The 17,581-nt window shown below is 41.6% G+C and overlaps 1 protein-coding gene across 1 annotated transcript in view; it reads right to left on the bottom strand.

Moving 5' to 3' along the window:
* Window positions 1–6,553, bottom strand: part of AKAP12 (A-kinase anchoring protein 12) — a 112,827-nt gene extending 106,274 nt beyond the window's left edge. Inside the window, exons 1-2 of the mRNA XM_070796374.1 lie at window positions 6,430–6,553; window positions 5,765–6,106 (exon numbers count right to left, since the gene is read on the bottom strand). Of these exons, the coding sequence (XP_070652475.1) occupies window positions 5,765–5,926 (162 nt within the window). The 5' untranslated portion in view covers window positions 5,927–6,106; window positions 6,430–6,553. The remainder of the gene's footprint in view (window positions 1–5,764; window positions 6,107–6,429) is intronic.
* Window positions 6,554–17,581: the final 11,028 nt, after the last annotated feature.

Genomic DNA, 17,581 nt, shown 5'->3' with positions numbered 1-17,581 from the left:
GACTAAGTAACTGAGAACTCAACAGGTAAACAAACTATAGCCTATAATGTTCTGAAAGTCAGTCGAGTTCCTGATGAAGTGCTGAACAGAAGAAACGCATACAATCAGTACACCTGACAGGGCACTCAACTTCATAACTAAAAGTGCCCTGAGGGAATCCAAGGTGCCAACTGAGGTACAGATTGGCAAAGACTAGAAAATCTGCTATCCACTGAGGCATGGGAAAGTGAGTGTCGATCTCCACAGAGCAGGAATGCAAAGTGGCTGAATCTCTTTGGCAAGTAAATTTAGCAAGGATTATCAAAATTTAAAATGCATAGAAATCCTATGATCCAGCAACCCTACTTTCAGAATCTCTCCGAGAGATACATTTGCACACGTACAAAGATGTCTGAACTAGGATATTCCGTGTGCCAATTTAGTATAACAAGACTAGGAAAGTCTAAATATACACACAGGGGATTGGTTAAATCATTGTGGTACTTCAATCCATACATAAATGAGAAATTCATGTAGCCAATAAGACCGAAGGGAGATCTTTATATTTTGATGAAAAGACAGCCAAACCCTAAAGTTGCAGAATTTATGTGTTGGGATCTCATTTGTTAAAAGGAAAACACAGGGCTATTCTTATTCATACACTTGCACAGGCATAAAGGTTTTAGAAGAATATGCAAGAAACAACCAACATTGATTTCAAACTGTTGTTAACAGTGAGTACTTCAGGGGTGGGAGGAATAGGATACGTTCCCTTTTTATCATCCTCTACAAATTATAAGTTCTCAACCATTAACATTTTTAGAAAAACAAACCTTAAATGAATCTTGTCTGCAATGACTTTAAATAAAAATCATTTTAGGGACTTCCCTGGTGAACCAGTAGCTAAGACTTTGGCTCCCAACGCAGAGGTTACCGGCTCAATCCCTGATAAGGGAACTAGATCCCACAAGCCGAAACTAACAAGAGTTTGCACGAGGCAGCTAGAAAAAAAGATCCTCTGTTCTGAAATGAAGACGTTAAGATTCCAAGTGCCGCAACTAAGATACAGGGCAGCCAAATAAATAAATAAATCATTTTAATAAGAGTAAGCAAGTGCTTTTGATCATCTTTTAATAAAGCCTTTATGATTCAAGAATGATGCTGTCAGGCCTACAGTCAGATTTAAATAAATAAACTTAATTATTCATAATAAAACATATACATGTATATATAACTGAAATTATTACAGATTAATATCTTCACCTTAATCCTTTTATTAGATGTACTAACAGGTAGGATCACAGGTATAAACCCCTACTCTTACATTCTTTAATAAGGTACTAACTTGCAGGAATCAACCAAAATCTAAACAGACAAGACAAATAATTATAATTATAGATTTTAAAATAGTTTATTGAAAATAAGCTTTCATATTCACAAGATATAATGCATCTCCCTCCCAAACCCAGCTTTTTTCACATTTTTCTTTAAATTATTTAAAAATGAAACTTCTCCTAAATTATAATTTTTTAGGGTATGAGAGAACTAAGAATTAGCTTCAAGGATATTTAGTTTTATAGTTTTCTTGCACTAAAAGTACCGAAGTATTTTTCTCACGTCACTAACTGCTGTAAGTTCTAATTTCTCACTTCTTGAATGACTATAACATAAAGAATTATATTTAGCTGATTTTCCTTTCGTTGGTATTCTGTAACACTAAACATTTGTTAAAATGATAAAGAAAATGAAATCATTTCTTAATGCCTTTTAAAACAGAATATTTTCTTTCCATTTTATTAATTATCTTATAAGATACCAAACTGGAATCATCCTTTTAATGTAGTCTAAAGTGATCCTGGCACAGAGATTAGTGGGCACACACTGAATTCAGAGAGGATGCACATTTGGAGGCTGTCCTTCGCCCAGGGAAGTATTTCAAGTGGAAATCTCTGCTGATCTGACACATCTAAGAGCCTAAAAGCCTATAATGGATTCAAAGGAAGGCAATGCACCCCCCACTGGCTCTCAGACCATCTTCACACCCACAACTCCAATCTCCAGACTGTGTTCTAATCAGCAAGTAGCACCTCTTATAATCTGAGGGAAATTCATATACAGGCAGCCACACCCAGAAAACATCACTCTGTTAACATATAATTCTTTTGAAATCTTAAATTCTGGCCCTTTCCACGTAAAACCAATGACATAATCACATGACAGCCATCTCTAGTCCCATCTTTAGTAAACACGGGGCAAGTGGGAAACAGCACGTACCCTAGGCTGGGACGGGAATTAGGAAATGCAGCTGGCCGACTCAATTGTCTGTTTAATGCACCAAAGGTAGAGACATCCTTAACTCATCAGGACAATAGACTCTTCTATTTGCATGCATCTATTTGAGTCACAGCTCTCGCAGCCAAATGGAACCACAGCTTGAAGCGCTGACAAGGGTCTCAGTCTCCCCACCCGCCAGGGACGCAGGCCTTACTCTGTTGAACTGAGAACTGTTTTATTTCCAGCTCTAAGTTACTAAACAGAAAAGACAGAAGGGTTAATTTAGAGGATTGTGATTGTCCAGATTTAGCCTGGAGCTTGGCTCCAGAGATCAAGATGTGTCAGAGAAAAGGAAGTTTGTCACTGGCCACCACCCGATGCCCATACCAGAATGAAAGCAGGCAATTGAGGAATAACATTTGGCTTTGTTCACCACCTGTGTTCAGGTGGTCTAATCTTCTGTACCCTGCAAACTCGCAAAATTTAACCTGGAAAATAACCGATCAAGCCATTTTGCCTCACAATTAACATATAAAGATTGTAAAAGATTGATCGGAAGATAAGACTCCTTCTATTTCCATTAAAATACATCACAGATAAAATCAGGATTTGTCTCAGCGCATCTAAATGTCAGGCTTGTGTAATCAAGTTTTACCGGGGGGGTGGAGGGGGGGCGGAAATCTGCTAATAGCCTTTAATTAATGATCAGCATTCTGCTAGGGGGAGGGGGATGTATTAGTCTAAACCTCCCCAGATGTCCACAGACTCAATCAAAAAAGCTCAAGATGTAATTCATCACTAATTCAATGTATGAAGTGGTCTCATTTGAGCCACTTGCATTTATCATGCATTTGTCTACTTGAGATTAAAGGCAATTTGAAATGCAATGGTAAACAAGCCATTCTAAAGAAAAAGAAAACTGAGTTCCCAAATCTTAGTTTTCTGCTAGATATTCACCTGGTCTGAGAATAACCAGAACTGACGTTGACTGAGTCACTATCTGATAAGTGAGACAGATCATGATGATAAAGTCAAAGAAAAAGTAGACGGTTGTTTATCTGTTATACCCCAATACAAAATTAAAAGTTTTAAAAAGAAAGCAGATGGACCAACGTATTCCTCAACTTGACCGTCTCCAATCAAAATCAAGGTGCCAGGATCATCCTACATGCCAGCCACACACTCCATACATGGAGCAATACCTGTTATGAGCAAACCCAGGTATGGTTCCTGCCTTTGTAGAGCATTCACAGCAGCCAGAAGAACACTTAACTCATCAAGTCACTAAACTCACAAACATGGAAACTGCTGGCAAGAAGGGTCCATGGTGCTATGGGAACCCAGAATGGCAGATGCAATTACTCAGAGGTCTGAAATTAGGGTTGAACAGGGTGAAGAAAGGAGACAAAAGCTACATGCTGAATCATTCTTAGAGAGTCCTTTTGAAAAGACTTAGGTCTTCAAAACTTGAGTAATAAATTTTGCTAGTCGCAATGAAAAACTACACGTTTTCTAACATGTACATGTAAGTGTATTGATTTGTCTACAAATTGATAACTGGGCAGTCTGCCAGAAAGTTCAATGATACTCAGGATGTCATTTAAGTAATTTTTTAAGGGAGGTCATCTCACTGTTTCAAGATGGTTGTGACTAGGAAAGAGGAAGAAGGATGATGTTATGGAAGGAAGATAAAGAGAACAGAAAGGAAGCAATATTTTAAATGAATACACAGAAGTTTATTGGGAAGAGAATAAGTACCATATCTTACTGTGAACTGTTACTAAGACCTGAAGGGCTGGTAAAAGCCAAAGAAAAAAATGTTCCCCAACTGCAAGCTTTTAGCAATTATGTCTTAAAATTATCTTTATTACTGGACTCTAAATACTGGTTATGCAGCCATTTTGACAGTAGTTGACATCAAAAAGTGAGATACAGTAAATATTGAAGCATAACTGAGGCACTTCCCTGATGGTCCAGTGAAGTCTGGACACTGAGCTCCCAATTGGGGGGCGGGCGGGGGGGGGGGGGGGGGTGCCCTGGGTTGGATCCCTGGTTAGGGAACTAGATCCCACATGCTGCACTTAAGACGTGGTGCAGCTAAATATGTGTGTGTATATACACACACACACACACACATAACTGAGACCTCAAAAGGGTAATAGATTTCTTAAGCATATCTTAGAGAATCTAGGCATTCCAGGCACAGTAGCCACTGCTAAGCATTTACAGCTCTAGGGACCAAGGGTTTTACAAGGAGATATGTTAATGACTAGAGGTAATCTAGACTACCACAGCTAAAAGGTCAAGGCGATGAGGTCATAATTCTGTGATTTTTACCTAGATTTCCGGGTTTTTTTTCCCTTACACTTATACTTCCTGAGACAACTCTTAAAGGTCCTCAAGTACTCTGTATATTCTCAAATTTAACACGTTTCTCTCTCTCTTTTTTTTTAAGTGTTAAGTATGGTTACCCACATCTTCCCATAAAACTATCACAAAATGGGTGGGGTGAAGCCTGGCCAATGAACATACATGCTGGAAAACAGATCTAAAAAACAACGATCTGGACAAGTCACAATCTGGGCGGCTGCAATTGCCAAGAATAAATATTGCAGCCTCGAAGACCTAAGACTATAAAATGTAAAATGTCTAGGACGTTCAGCACTGCTTCCATAGACCGGGACAGACAGGGACTACTCCCTTACGCCTTCGACTGCATCCTTTGAGAACTTTAACTACTCCTCCAGTATTTGTTTATCCCACTGAGTCCAGCGAACTGAGCGAAAAGGAGGACGCCGCCGTGTTTGCGAACCCTGTCATTCCTTTTGGAAATGCCGCGTCGGCTCAGGTTTTCTTTGGCGGCGAGTGAGCTACACCCCAGGCTTTCTCTGCATCGGGAAGGCGGTGTCGTCTGCTTCAGCCGCCTGCCGCAGGAGGACTGGGTACCAAACCCGGTCGCTCCAGACACAGCCGGCAGCAAAGACAGTGCGCTGCGGGGAACCCACGGGTGGCAGAGTCGCCAGGCTGCAACACGCGTCACGGCCCAACAGCTGACTTTCCGCATAGGGAGACGGGGTGGGGGGCTCGACACGTTTGGCCGGGGGTCAGGGCTCCGCAGACACCCCCGCACCCCCACCCCCACCACAGGCAGCTCGCCGGTGTCGGGTTGGGTCCCTCCACCGGAAGAGCGTGGAGAAAGGCTCAGTTAGCGGCGGGCAGCGGGCGAATTTTATTACTGCGGATGGCGCAGTCGCCTCCCCTGGAGACCCACGACAAAGATGCGAGCCCCCCTCGCCGCGCTCGCGGATCCTTTGGTCCCGCCCCGGCGCTAAAACCCTGAAAAGCCTAGAAAGAGGGATTCAGGCTCCCGAGTTTGCAGATGGGCTGGACCGGCCAGGAAGTTACTGCAGGCGGAGATCGAGGGGACCTCCCCCTCCCCCTCCCCCCAAAGACCCCCGCCGTTCCGCCCCACCCTCCTCTCCTCCAGACAGGTGGCCCGGAGCGCCCCTACCTTGGTGGCGGGGTCCGCAGGGGCGATGGCCGGGTCTCCCGGCGTGCCGGGCGCCGCCTCCGCCGCAGAGCCGCCGCCGCTGGGCTCCGGCTCGGCGGGCGTCGCGCTCCCCGCCTCCGGCTGCTCCGGGCTCCGCTGCTCGGTGGAGCTCCCGGCGCCCATGGCTCGTCTGCGGTTCTCCGGTGGCTAGCCGCTTGGTGAACGCCTTCCCCAAATCGCAGGGACGCGGAGAAGAGCCAGAAGCCGTGCACTCGCGAAGTCCCAAGAGCGCCTCAGTCTCCCGCCGTGCTCCTCCAAACCCGCCCAGACAGCGAATGAAGGAGACGCGCTCGCGGCAAACTCCTTAAAAAAAAAAAAAAAAAAAAAAAGCCACCTCTTTGCCTCCTCCTCCTCCCCCTTGTTTTTCCCTCGCTTCATCACATGAGCGCAGCCCCAGACACGCCTTGCAGCAGCATCTCCCCCCAGGCTGCTAGGACCCGACGAGAAGCCGGAGCCCTGGCGAGTCGCCCACCTCGACCCCCAAGGCGCCTCCCATTCCTATCAAGACTGCAGCTAGGAGTCCACCCAGGGGTGCCTCCCCAAAAGTGAGGGGAGAACGAGAAAAGGGAGCCCCCCAGGGGAGACCGGAGTCGCTGGGCGGGGGTGGTTATTAAATGATGGATGACCTGAGGCAAGGCTACTGCTGCAGCCCACTCTCAACCGGCCCAGATGAGAACCTAGATCCCCGTTTTCCTTCCTTCGGACTGCTTGCCTCTGAACATGCGTTCCTGCCTCCTCGCCGGGAGCCGGAGAAAGGCAAGCGCTCCTGGGCTCCGCCGGAGTCTGACCATATTAGGGCACCTCACGTGTCAGGAGCAGGGAACCAAGAGGTTAATGCAATCAGACCACGGATGAGGTGGGCCAGGCGGCCCCACGCTCTCCTATCACCCAGAACAAGTGATATCAGGCGATGCCATCGGCAACACCGCTCCCCTCCTTCCCCGGGGAAACTGGGGAAGTGAGACTGTTACTGGAAATGTGCCTGTCCTTAAGAGCATGATGCTGGAGTCCAGGCCACCTCTCTCTTGCGCACGGCTGAAACAGGATCACACGGATCTGTTCATTTGCCGTCAGTGTTTCTCCATAGATAAAGTCTTTCAATAATAACAACATCAGGGCCTTGCATTCTGTCCCTTCCTACTCCTGAAAAGAAGGCTTGTTGTATGAATACAGCAGGCAGTCGGTATATATTTGAACTAAATGAAAATGTTAACGGAATCATCCGGGAGGTAAGCATGAAGGCAGTGGGGCTGGAAAAAAAAATTAGCCCAGTTTTAACCCGCAACTAAGCGCCTCGGTTTTCACAGAATCTCATTATAAATGAAGAAACTTGTGGAATATTGCCCCAATACTAGATACATACCCAGATTTGGGACTCAGTGGCAGGAGAATTGATGTAAACAGCAGTTGGGCACCAGGATATCTGTGCCTAATTAATTACATGTAGTAAAACGGCCGGGGAGCCATAGGTTAGTTATCCAACATACAATTTTTCTGAATTTATCATTTTATCTGAAAGGAGTACATAGCTGCCACTTTCTCTGGAATCTGTCATTTAAGAAGCAGTCTATTTCCAAAATGGTTGGTTTTCCAAATTTTTAAGCATGCCACCCATTTTGACTTAAATTTTGAATTATTGAGGAAACATTTGAGTACTTTGTACCAGACATTGGGAGTGCACTTTGTGTGTGCAATCACATTTCATCCTTAGAGCAGTACTACAGTAGAGATCCTATTGTTCTCAGGTTACCAACATGGTGAGAGAAAATAGGCCCAGAAAGGTTAAATCAGGCCCTCAAAGATCCACAGCTGGTAGTCGGAAGAGCAGATTCCTTCTTTTGGAATCACTCCCCAACAGGTTACTCCCCTTCTGTGGGAAGCTTCAAAACATGCTCTCTCTTCTTCTCAGGGATGTGGGTGAAAAGTGCATTTAGACCTCACCTAGCATGTTAAGAAGGAAAAATGCTGTTAAAACCTATTTGAGAGTGATTAATGTCAGCACAAAGCTAGTGGAGGTGATGGAATTCCAGTTGAGCTATTTCAAATCCTGAAAGATGACACTGTGAAAGTGCTGCACTCAATATGCCAGCAAATTTGGAAAACTCAGCAGTGGCCTCAGGACTGGAAAAGGTCAGTTTTCATTCCAATCCCAAAGAAAGGCAATGCCAAAGAATGCTCAGACTACCGCACAATTGCACTCATCTCACACGCTAGTAAAGTAATGCTCAAAGTTCTCCAAGCCAGGCTTCAGCAATATGTGAACCGTGAACTTCCAGATGTTCAAGCTGGTTCTAGAAAAGGCAGAGGAACCAGAGACCAAATTGTCAACATCCGCTGGATCATGGAAAAAGCAAGAGAGTTCCAGAAAAACATCTATTTCTGCTTTGTTGACTATGCCAAAGCCTTTGACTGTGTGGATCACAGTAAACTGTGGAAAATTCTGAAAGAGATGGGAATACCAGACCACCTGGCCGGCCTCTTGAGAAACCTAAATGCAGGTCAGGAAGCAACAGTTAGAACTGGACATGGAACAACAGACTTTCCAAATAGGAAAAGGAGTACGTCAAGGCTGTTTATTGTCACCCTGCTTATTTAACTTCTATGCAGAATACATCATGAGAAACGCTGGGCTGGAAGAAGCACAAGCTGGAATCAAGATTGCTGGGAGAAATCTCAATAACCTCAGATATGCAGATGACACCACCCTTATGGCAGAAAGTGAAGAGGAACTAAAAAACCTCTTGATGAAAATGAAAGAGGAGAGTGAAAAAGTTGGCTTAAAGCTCAACATTCAGAAAATGAAGATCATGGCATCTGGTCCATCACTTCATGGGAAATAGATGGGGAAACAGTGGAAACAGTGTGAGACTTTATTTTTCGGGGCTCCAAAATCACTGCAGATGGTGATTGCAGCCATGAAATTAAAAGATGCTTGCTCCTTGGAAGGAAAGTTATGACCAACCTAGATAGCATATTAAAAAGCAGAGACATTACTTTGCTAACAAAAGTCCATCTAGTCAGTGCTTTGGTTTTTCCAGTGGTCATGTATGGATGTGAGAGTTGGACTGTGAAGAAAGCTGAACGCCGAAGAATTGATGTTTTTGAACTGTGGTGTTGGAGAAGACTCTTGAGAGTCCCTTGGACTGCAAGGAGATCCAACCAGTCCATTCTGAAGGAGATCAGTCCTGGGATTTCTTTGGAAGGAATGATGCTAAAGCTGAAACTCCAGTACTTTGGCCACCTCATGGGAAGAGTTGACTCATTGGAAGAGACTCTGATGCTGGGAGGGATTGGGGGCAGGAGGAGAAGGGGACGACAGAGGATGAGATGGCCGGATGGCATCACCGACTTGATGGACGTGAGTCTGAGTGAGCTCTGGGAGTTGGTGATGGACAGGGAGGCCTGGCGTGCTGTGATTCATGGGGTCACAAAGAGTCGGACACGACTGTGCAACTGAACTGAACTGAACTGAACTGAATGTCAGCACATATGAAAATGTATCATTAGGTAGTAAAAATACTATAAAAACTTTCCATTCTGTGAGATTATATTTATTCAGTTCCTAGGAAAATCTTGAAGCTTTTCACATCTCACTTAGTCTTTGAATTTTCAGAAGAGATTGCAAAGTCAAAGATTTCAAGCCAGCAAGTACAACCCACAAGCAAAGTAAGACACTGCCAATGTCTGATTAGGCTAGCAATTGTTTGCTTTGTGTTTATTTTTCAGGCTGTGAAGTGCTTAGATTCTTAGTTTTTAAATGCAAAATCTTACTTTAAGAAATGTGCATGTTCTAGTACTTCCTGTTCTGCCTGAAACAGCACCATGATAAGGAGGTATTAAGAATAATGGACTCCTTTGTAGATTCACACAAACACACATTAAGTTGTTGTTCAGTTGCTCAGTCGTGTCCAGCTCCTTGTGACCCCATGGGCTGCAGCACGCCAGGCTTCCCTGTCCTTCACCATCTCCCAGAGCTTGCTCAAACTCATGTCTATTAAGTCGGTGAGGCCATCCAACCATCTCATCCTCTGTTGTCCCCTTCTCCTCTTGCCCTCAGTCTTTCCCAGCCAGGATCTTTTCCAGTGAGTCAGCCCTTCACATCAGATGGTCAAAGTGTTAGAGCTTCAGACAAACACACACATTAAGTTCCTTTGGTTTTAAGACTGACCAAAGAATCCTTTCCATTTTACTCACAGACTGGGGAATTACTCTTTGTATTTTTTAGATGCTTCATTAATTTTATTTTTTGATTTATTCATCAATTTTGAAAAATGTTATTGAAATGTAATAAAATTTTTATTTACAAGTTGACTGACAATGTTGTGTTAGTTTTAGGTGTACAGCAAAGTAATTCATTGATTCTTTTCCATTGTAGGTTATTATAAGAAACTGAATTTAGTTCCTGTGCTATATAGTAGGTCCTAGTTGGCTATCTATTTTGTACATAGTGGTGTACATTTGCTCTTTGCTATTTTCGTAAAGAAGAGTGGTTTTGTTATGTATTATCCCCAGCAATGGGATGTCCCAACCTATTGCACATGTATTCAAATCTTATTCACTCCTTCACTCTTTCAACACGTATTTAGCGAGTGCCCGTTATATGCCTAGCACAGCATTACTGTGCTTCTCACTCAAGGCTCCAAGTCAAGCCACCAACGTTTTCTTTTCCAGAGTTCTGGAGACGCCTTCAGAATTGCTGGAGAAGGCAATGGCAACCCACTCCGTACTCTTGCCTGGCAAATCCCTCGGGCGGAGGAGCCTGGTAGGCTGCGGTCCACGGGGTCGTGGCATCGGTGGCAGCCGTGGAGAGGCAGGCCGCTGGTCTCTAGTTTGCACTTCTCAGTCCATGGTTGTCAGTTACCTCGATATCTCGTTTCCTCGCCAGCAACCCTGTCTCCTCCAAACAGCAGGACGCAGGTGTCCCTGCGCATCTCCTCCCATGGGGGCAGTTGGTGGTAGTCATTTCCCTGAGAGAGTTAATAAAAACAGTTTGAGATTTCTCAAAAACAAGTACACGTTGCTGTTACAGCAGGCTGAACTTGTATGCCTGTCTCATGCTTACTTCTCCAGAAAGACAGGTCACGCAAGATTTGCCAATAAAAGTTAAAGTCATAGCCGGGCATCTTGTGCACACACCAAAACAATAGTTCACAAGTGTTAACATTGACTATAGCCCCTTGAAAGCACAATAATTACTAGAGTGTTTAAAACGGAATTTAAAACCAACACTCTAAACCCACAGATCATTTTCTCCATACAAAACCTTCAGACAATTTCACATAACACTAGCACCTCTTCTCCCCTGAAACTACCACTTATAACTTATTTCCCTTAAATAAAGTCTATTTTTTCAGAAGCAATTACTTACATCAAGATTCCTAAGTCATCTAAGAGCCCAACTCCTACTCCCCTGCATTTGCTGATTATTAAATAGAAAACTAGAAAAGTTAATAATTATATTCAATTAATGAGTAGCTAATAAACCAACACTCATGTAGAAACTACAGACAAAGTTCAACATACAGATTAAGCTTAAAGGTCAGGGAGTTCCCTGGTGGTCCAGTGGTTAGGACTCCACACTTTCCCTCCCCAGGTCACACAGCATGGCACCCCCCACTAAAGGCCAACCTCCTGTAGGTATACATTATGTGTATAGGCAACTGTTACTATTCTAACTTTTAAGGAATATATTGCTTTGGGGTTTAAGTATTAAGCCAGCTATTCATATGTCTGTTTCATTTGAAAGTGAAAACCACCTGGTCATGTCCGATTCTTTGCGACCCCATGGACCATACAGTCCACGGAATTCTCTAGGCCAGAATACTGGAGTGGGTAGCCTTTCCCTTCTCCAGGGATCGAACCCAGGTCTCCCACATTGCAGGCAGATTCTTTACCAGCTGAGCCACAAGGGAAGCCCAAGAATACTTGAGTGGGTAGCCTATTCCTTCTCTAGCAGATCTTCCTGACCCAGGGATTGAACTGGGGTCTCCTGCATTGCAGGTGGATTCTTTACCAACTGAGCTATCAGAGAAGTCCCTGTTTCATTTACCAAGATTTAAAATTGGCCAAGATTTAAAACTGACTTAAATCAAGATTACTCTAAAGTAACAAAGGGAGGGAACCAGGAGATGAGGGGGGCATTGTTTGATGGGGGCATTGTTTGATGGAGTGGTTAATTCTTTCATTCATATAATTTATATACACATATGCCCCACCCCCAGGGGGCTTCGCAGGTGGTGCTAGTGGTAAAGATCCTGCCTGCCAATGCAAGAGACAGAAGAGACACAAGTTTGATCCCTGGGTCTGGAAGATCTGGAAGAGGGAATGGCAACCCACTCCAGTATTCTTGCCAGGAAATCCCGTGGACAGAGTAGCCTGGTGGGCTATAGTCCATAGGGTCTCACAGAGTTGGACACGACTGAAATGACTTAGCACGAACACACATCTCTTCCACCTGTCACCAGCCACTGTGGAAAACTTTATAGAAGCAATTATTTACAGAGAACTAGTTTAACATAGCTCCCACCACTTTGCTCAAGATATGTCTAACTATAAATGAATAAATAAATGAATATAATTGAAAAGCAGTCCCCAATAAGCCAATATAGCTTTGGTTTCTCAGTTTTCTTGAATTGGGCTGCTCTTCACCCACCATGGAGTGACTAGAACCCAGATATAGTGAATGATTTCCCCACTATGAAGAGAGGATTTCTCAGGACACATTTATGGAGGGTACCTGAAGGCATCTGGAAAGTTTCTTCACTCTAGGGAAGATCAAGCGTTAGTCTATCACTTGTGTCTGGCTTTTTTCGACCCCATGGACTGGAGCCCACCAGACTCCTCTATCCATGGGATTCTGCAGGCAAGAAGACTGGAGTGGGTAGCCATTCCCTCATCCAGGGGACCCTCCCAACCTAGGGATCAAACCCAGGTCTCCTGCACTGCAGGAAGATTCTTTACTGTCTGAGCCACCAGAGAATCAACTTTAAAAAATGTATTTTGACCTATTAATTCAACAAACTCATATTGAGTTAACTGCCAGGTGAAATGCTTGGGACTTTTTAAAGCTGAAAACTGGTTTAAGTCAACACCATTTACTCAAGAAAAGACACTACAGAGATATACACTGTAAATTACTGACAGATTTTTATGTTCCTCTATTAACATAAATCTCTGTGAATATTTAATATTAGCCTGCTATACGTTGTCTTTGACATTAAAAGATACTTCAACTATTTTTTGTGATTAAGAACCCAGCGAAAAAAAATAAGAATTATTAGAATTGTGTACAAGACAGATTGACTGTTTTATTCCATTTTATAGAGCTCTCATCCTAATCTTGGTCCATGTCTTTAGATTCTGTATTCTCGGGGGCTGATCTCAATTCTAGAAGCCGCCTTTTAAAAAAAAATAAAACTTCTTGTCACTCCTACCAATGCCTTATGCATACAAGGGGTAGCTGTGATAAATCAGGATAAAAGATAGAAAATCAATAGTGAAACTAGACACACTTCTCCTTCCTTCTCTCCAGTTCATCAGGCGCATAATTACATTAAAAAATTCCAAAATCTGCATCTGCTTATGCTACCAAATTAATGGAAACTTTGAAAAGTGGAACAATCACTTGGATATACTGTTTTGAATGTTATTATGCTCTTGGAAATTCTTTTTTTTTTTTTAAAGTTCATTTATTTATGGCTGTGCTGGGTCTTCATTCCTTTGTGGGCTTTTCTCTAGTTGCTGTGATTTTAATTTTTATTCATTGATTGATTTACAATTTTTCCAATTTTATTTAGATTTAATTGACATAGAGCACTGTGTAAGTGTAAGATGTACAGCATGATTTGAATTACATGCATCAAGCAATGATTGCCACAGTAACTTTAGTGAACTTCCATCATCTCATATAGATACAGAATTTTAAAAGAACAAACAAAAAATATGTTTCCATGTTATGGGAACTCTCAGGATTTACTGCTTTAACTTTCATATATAACATACAGCAGTATTAACTACATACCCCATTTGATCATACTGTATGATTTTTTTTAATGTATTATTGAATTCACATTGCTCATATATTGTTGAGCATTTTTGCATGTCCAACAGTGATACTGGCCTATAATTTTCTTTTTTTTGTAATATCTTTGTCTACTTTTGGTATCAGGGTGATGCTGGCCTAATGATATGAGTTCAGAAGTATTTCTCCTTCTGCAATTTTTTTGGGAATAGTCTTACTTTTTTTAAAATTGGAGTATAGTTGACTAACAGGTGATTTTTATTTTAAAAAAAATTTGTTTTTTTGCGTATGTGACTCCTAAGTATTCAATAGCGAATATTCTTTCCTCCCATTGAAATCTAGAGAATAAAAATTAAATTGGCATTTGAATCTGAATTAGAGAAAGGAAGTTTTATTCCGTATTCAATAAATCTATGTTCACTTTGTATATTTTTCCTGGTTCATATCCTTATTCTAGTCTGAGTAGTTGAAGGATTTAGAAAAAAAATTGATTTATTATCTTTACATACTAGCTGTTAGTTTGGCTAGGAGTGATGCATTTTTGGCCATAGTTCCAAATCTACATATGATTGCAGTAATTTGTCAATTTAGAGGGAAACATATTATGGAAAGTGTAGTTATATGCCTTAAATGTTGTTTTGTATTAATAGCAATGTGAAATGACTTATTAAAGAGTATGTATTACCTGTTTATATCCATGACCCAGATCAAGGTGTGTGTGTGTGAAATTGTAAAAATTATGACAATTGCAAAAACAATATTAATTTCATACTTTTTGCTAATGATACTATTTTTTGCATTTATTAGATTTTTAAAATAACTTATAAAACTGCAATTACAGTAACATCTCAATTTTGAAAGAATAAAAGCTGAATATATATGTTAATGTATGCGAATATGCCTAATAAGAAAACTAGAATATTATAATAATTATTTCTGGATGATGGAATTTAAAATGACTTTTTTTCCCCTTCATTATGGTTGCCTGTTTCTTTTCCCCAATTTTCTGCATTGAACATGTGTTACTCTTGCCAACAGAATAAAAAGAATGCTAGAAAATTTTAAATTATCCAAGGAAAAGTGAAACCCGAAAGATATAATTTCACATAGTAAATTATGACAACCAGTATTCTGCATTCACAGTATTGAGTGATAATTATAATAATACAATGTTTCATAAAGAAATAAACAAAAGAAGAGACTTTAACCATTGACGAGTAGTTCTCAAATATGGCTGCATACTGGAATAACCTGGGACTTCAAGCAAATTCTAATACCTAACCAATAGATTCTGATTTAATTGCTGCATAGGTATTGGTGGGGGGATGGGGGGTGGAGTGGGGGGCGTGAAAAACTCCCCAGGTTATCCTAATGTGTAGCCAGAGGTTGAGAACCGCTGCTTTAGGACCTTGAAATTGAACTGGTTTTCTTGATTCCACCTGGCTTCCTGATGGGAATTAATAGTCGATTGTAATAAGCAAGGCTATGGGAAAAAAGCAATTTCCATTCAGCACAGTTTTTTTTAGTGATATTACGAGATGGGAAAGTCTATGTTTTAGAACCATTATAATTATATATATTCAATCTAATTCTTCCAAGAAAATCAATCCACTTGGAAGGGATCCCAATATAGGGTTTCATGGCATAATGAATTTTGTTTTACAGTAGGAATATCTTATAGTGAGACTGTATTTTTAAAAATCATGCCAAAGAAGATGGTTATTTCAGTATATAGTTATAGATAAATATAAAATCATCTATATTCAATTATATACTACTTATCATATTCCTAGGCAGAAAACCATTAGGTTATAAAATGTTGAATATTTGCTCTTAAATACAGAATTTAACCACTATAGAAAAATATTTGATCAGCCAAAACCCACATGCCTTCAAGTCATGAAAATAATCAGTGTGAACTGATAAGCATCTTAACTAGGAATAAATTGAAGAAAGGCAGATAAGTTCAGCTAACTTTTTTTTTTAGCATTATTTTAAGTTGATTTGCTAAATGTTTTTAGAATAAATGTAAAATAATTTTATAAAAATTTCAATAAGCCCATACAAATGTGAACCACTGAGTTTTTCAAAAGTTCAAAAGCAATTCAATTGAGGGAAACAGTCTTTCTAACAAACAATGCTAGAACAACTGGATCTCCATAGGCTAAAAACTAACCTTGACCTAAAGTACACATCTTATTTTAAAAGATTAACTCAAAAGGGATCAGAAACTTAAATGTAAAACATGAGACTGTAATACTTTTAGGGAAAAAAAGAAAACATAGGAGAAAATCCTAGGGATCTAGGCCCAGGCAAAAAGCATCATCTGTAAGAGGAAAAACTGATAAGTTATGCTTCTTTAAAATTAAAAGCTTTAGAGACTGAAAAGATAAGCTACAGCTTGGGAGCAAATATTTGCAAATCACAGATCCAATACAGAATTAGTATTTAGATGTATGAAGGTCACTGACTTAAGATGGTTCGAATTACAATTTTTGGACTTTATGGTGGCATGAAAGTGATACTCATTCAGTAGAAATTGTAGCTCGAATTTTGATCTTTTCCTAAGTTAGTGATATGTAGTACCTGCCTCTTATGATACTGGGCAGTGGCAGGAAGCCACAGTTCCCAGCACATTTAAGGTGAGTTAGACCAAGTACTGAAGAATTTATGCTTTCTAATTGTGGTGCTGGAGAAGACTCTTGAGAGTCCCTTGGACTGCAGAAAGATCAAACCAGTCAATCCTAAAGGAAATCAACCCTGAATATTCATTGAAAGGACTGATGTTGAAGCTGAAGCTCCAAAACTTTGGATACCTGATGCAAAGAGCTGACTCATTGGAAAAGATCCTGATGCTGAGAAAGATTGAAGGCAAAAGGAGAAGAGGGCAGCAGAGGATGAGATGGTTAGATAGTATCACCAACTCAAAGAACATGCTGCTGCTGCTGCTAAGTCACTTCAGTCATGTCCAACTCTGTGCGACCCCATAGATGGCAGCCCACCAGGCTCTCTCGTCCCTGGGATTCTCCAGGCAAGAACACTGGAGTGGGTTGCCATTTCCTTCTCCAATGCATGAAAGTGAAAAGTGAAAGTGAATCACTCAGTCGTGTCTAACTCTTCGTGACCCCAGGGACTGAAGGCTACCAGGCTCCTCTCTCCATGGGATTTTCCAGGCAAGAGTACTGGAGTGGGTTGCAAAGAACATGAATTTGAGCAAATTCCCAGAAATAGTGGAGCCTGGTGTGCTACAGTCCATGGGGTCGCAATGAACTGACACAACTTAGCAACTGAACAAGATAAAACTATGTTCTAAAGTTTAAGTGTATTAAATGAATTTTGACTTATGATGTTTTCAACATACCATGGGTTTATTGGGATGTAACTTCATTGTGAGTTGAGGAAGACTTGTATGCTGCTAAGTTGCTTCAGTCGTGTCCGACTCTGTGTGACCCCATAGACGGCAGCCCACCAGGCTCCCCCGTCCCTGGGATTCTCCAGGCAAGAACACTGGAGTGGGGTGCCATTTCTTTCTCCAATGCATGAAAGTGAAAAGTGAAAGTGAAGTCGCTCAGTCGTGTCCGACTCTTAGCGACCCCATGGACTGCAGCCTACTAGGCTCCTCCATCCATGGGATTTTCCAGGCAAGAGTACTGGAGTGGGGTGCCACTGCCTTCTCCGGAAGACTTGTATGAGGAATTATCAAATCTCAACACTTAAAAAAATCCAGCTAGAAAATGGGCAAAAGAATTGAAGAGACA

The sequence above is a fragment of the Bos indicus genome, chromosome 9, assembly GCF_029378745.1.
Source record: "Bos indicus isolate NIAB-ARS_2022 breed Sahiwal x Tharparkar chromosome 9, NIAB-ARS_B.indTharparkar_mat_pri_1.0, whole genome shotgun sequence".
NCBI lineage: Eukaryota > Metazoa > Chordata > Mammalia > Artiodactyla > Bovidae > Bos > Bos indicus.
This window is presented reverse-complemented; position numbering and strand designations above follow the sequence as displayed.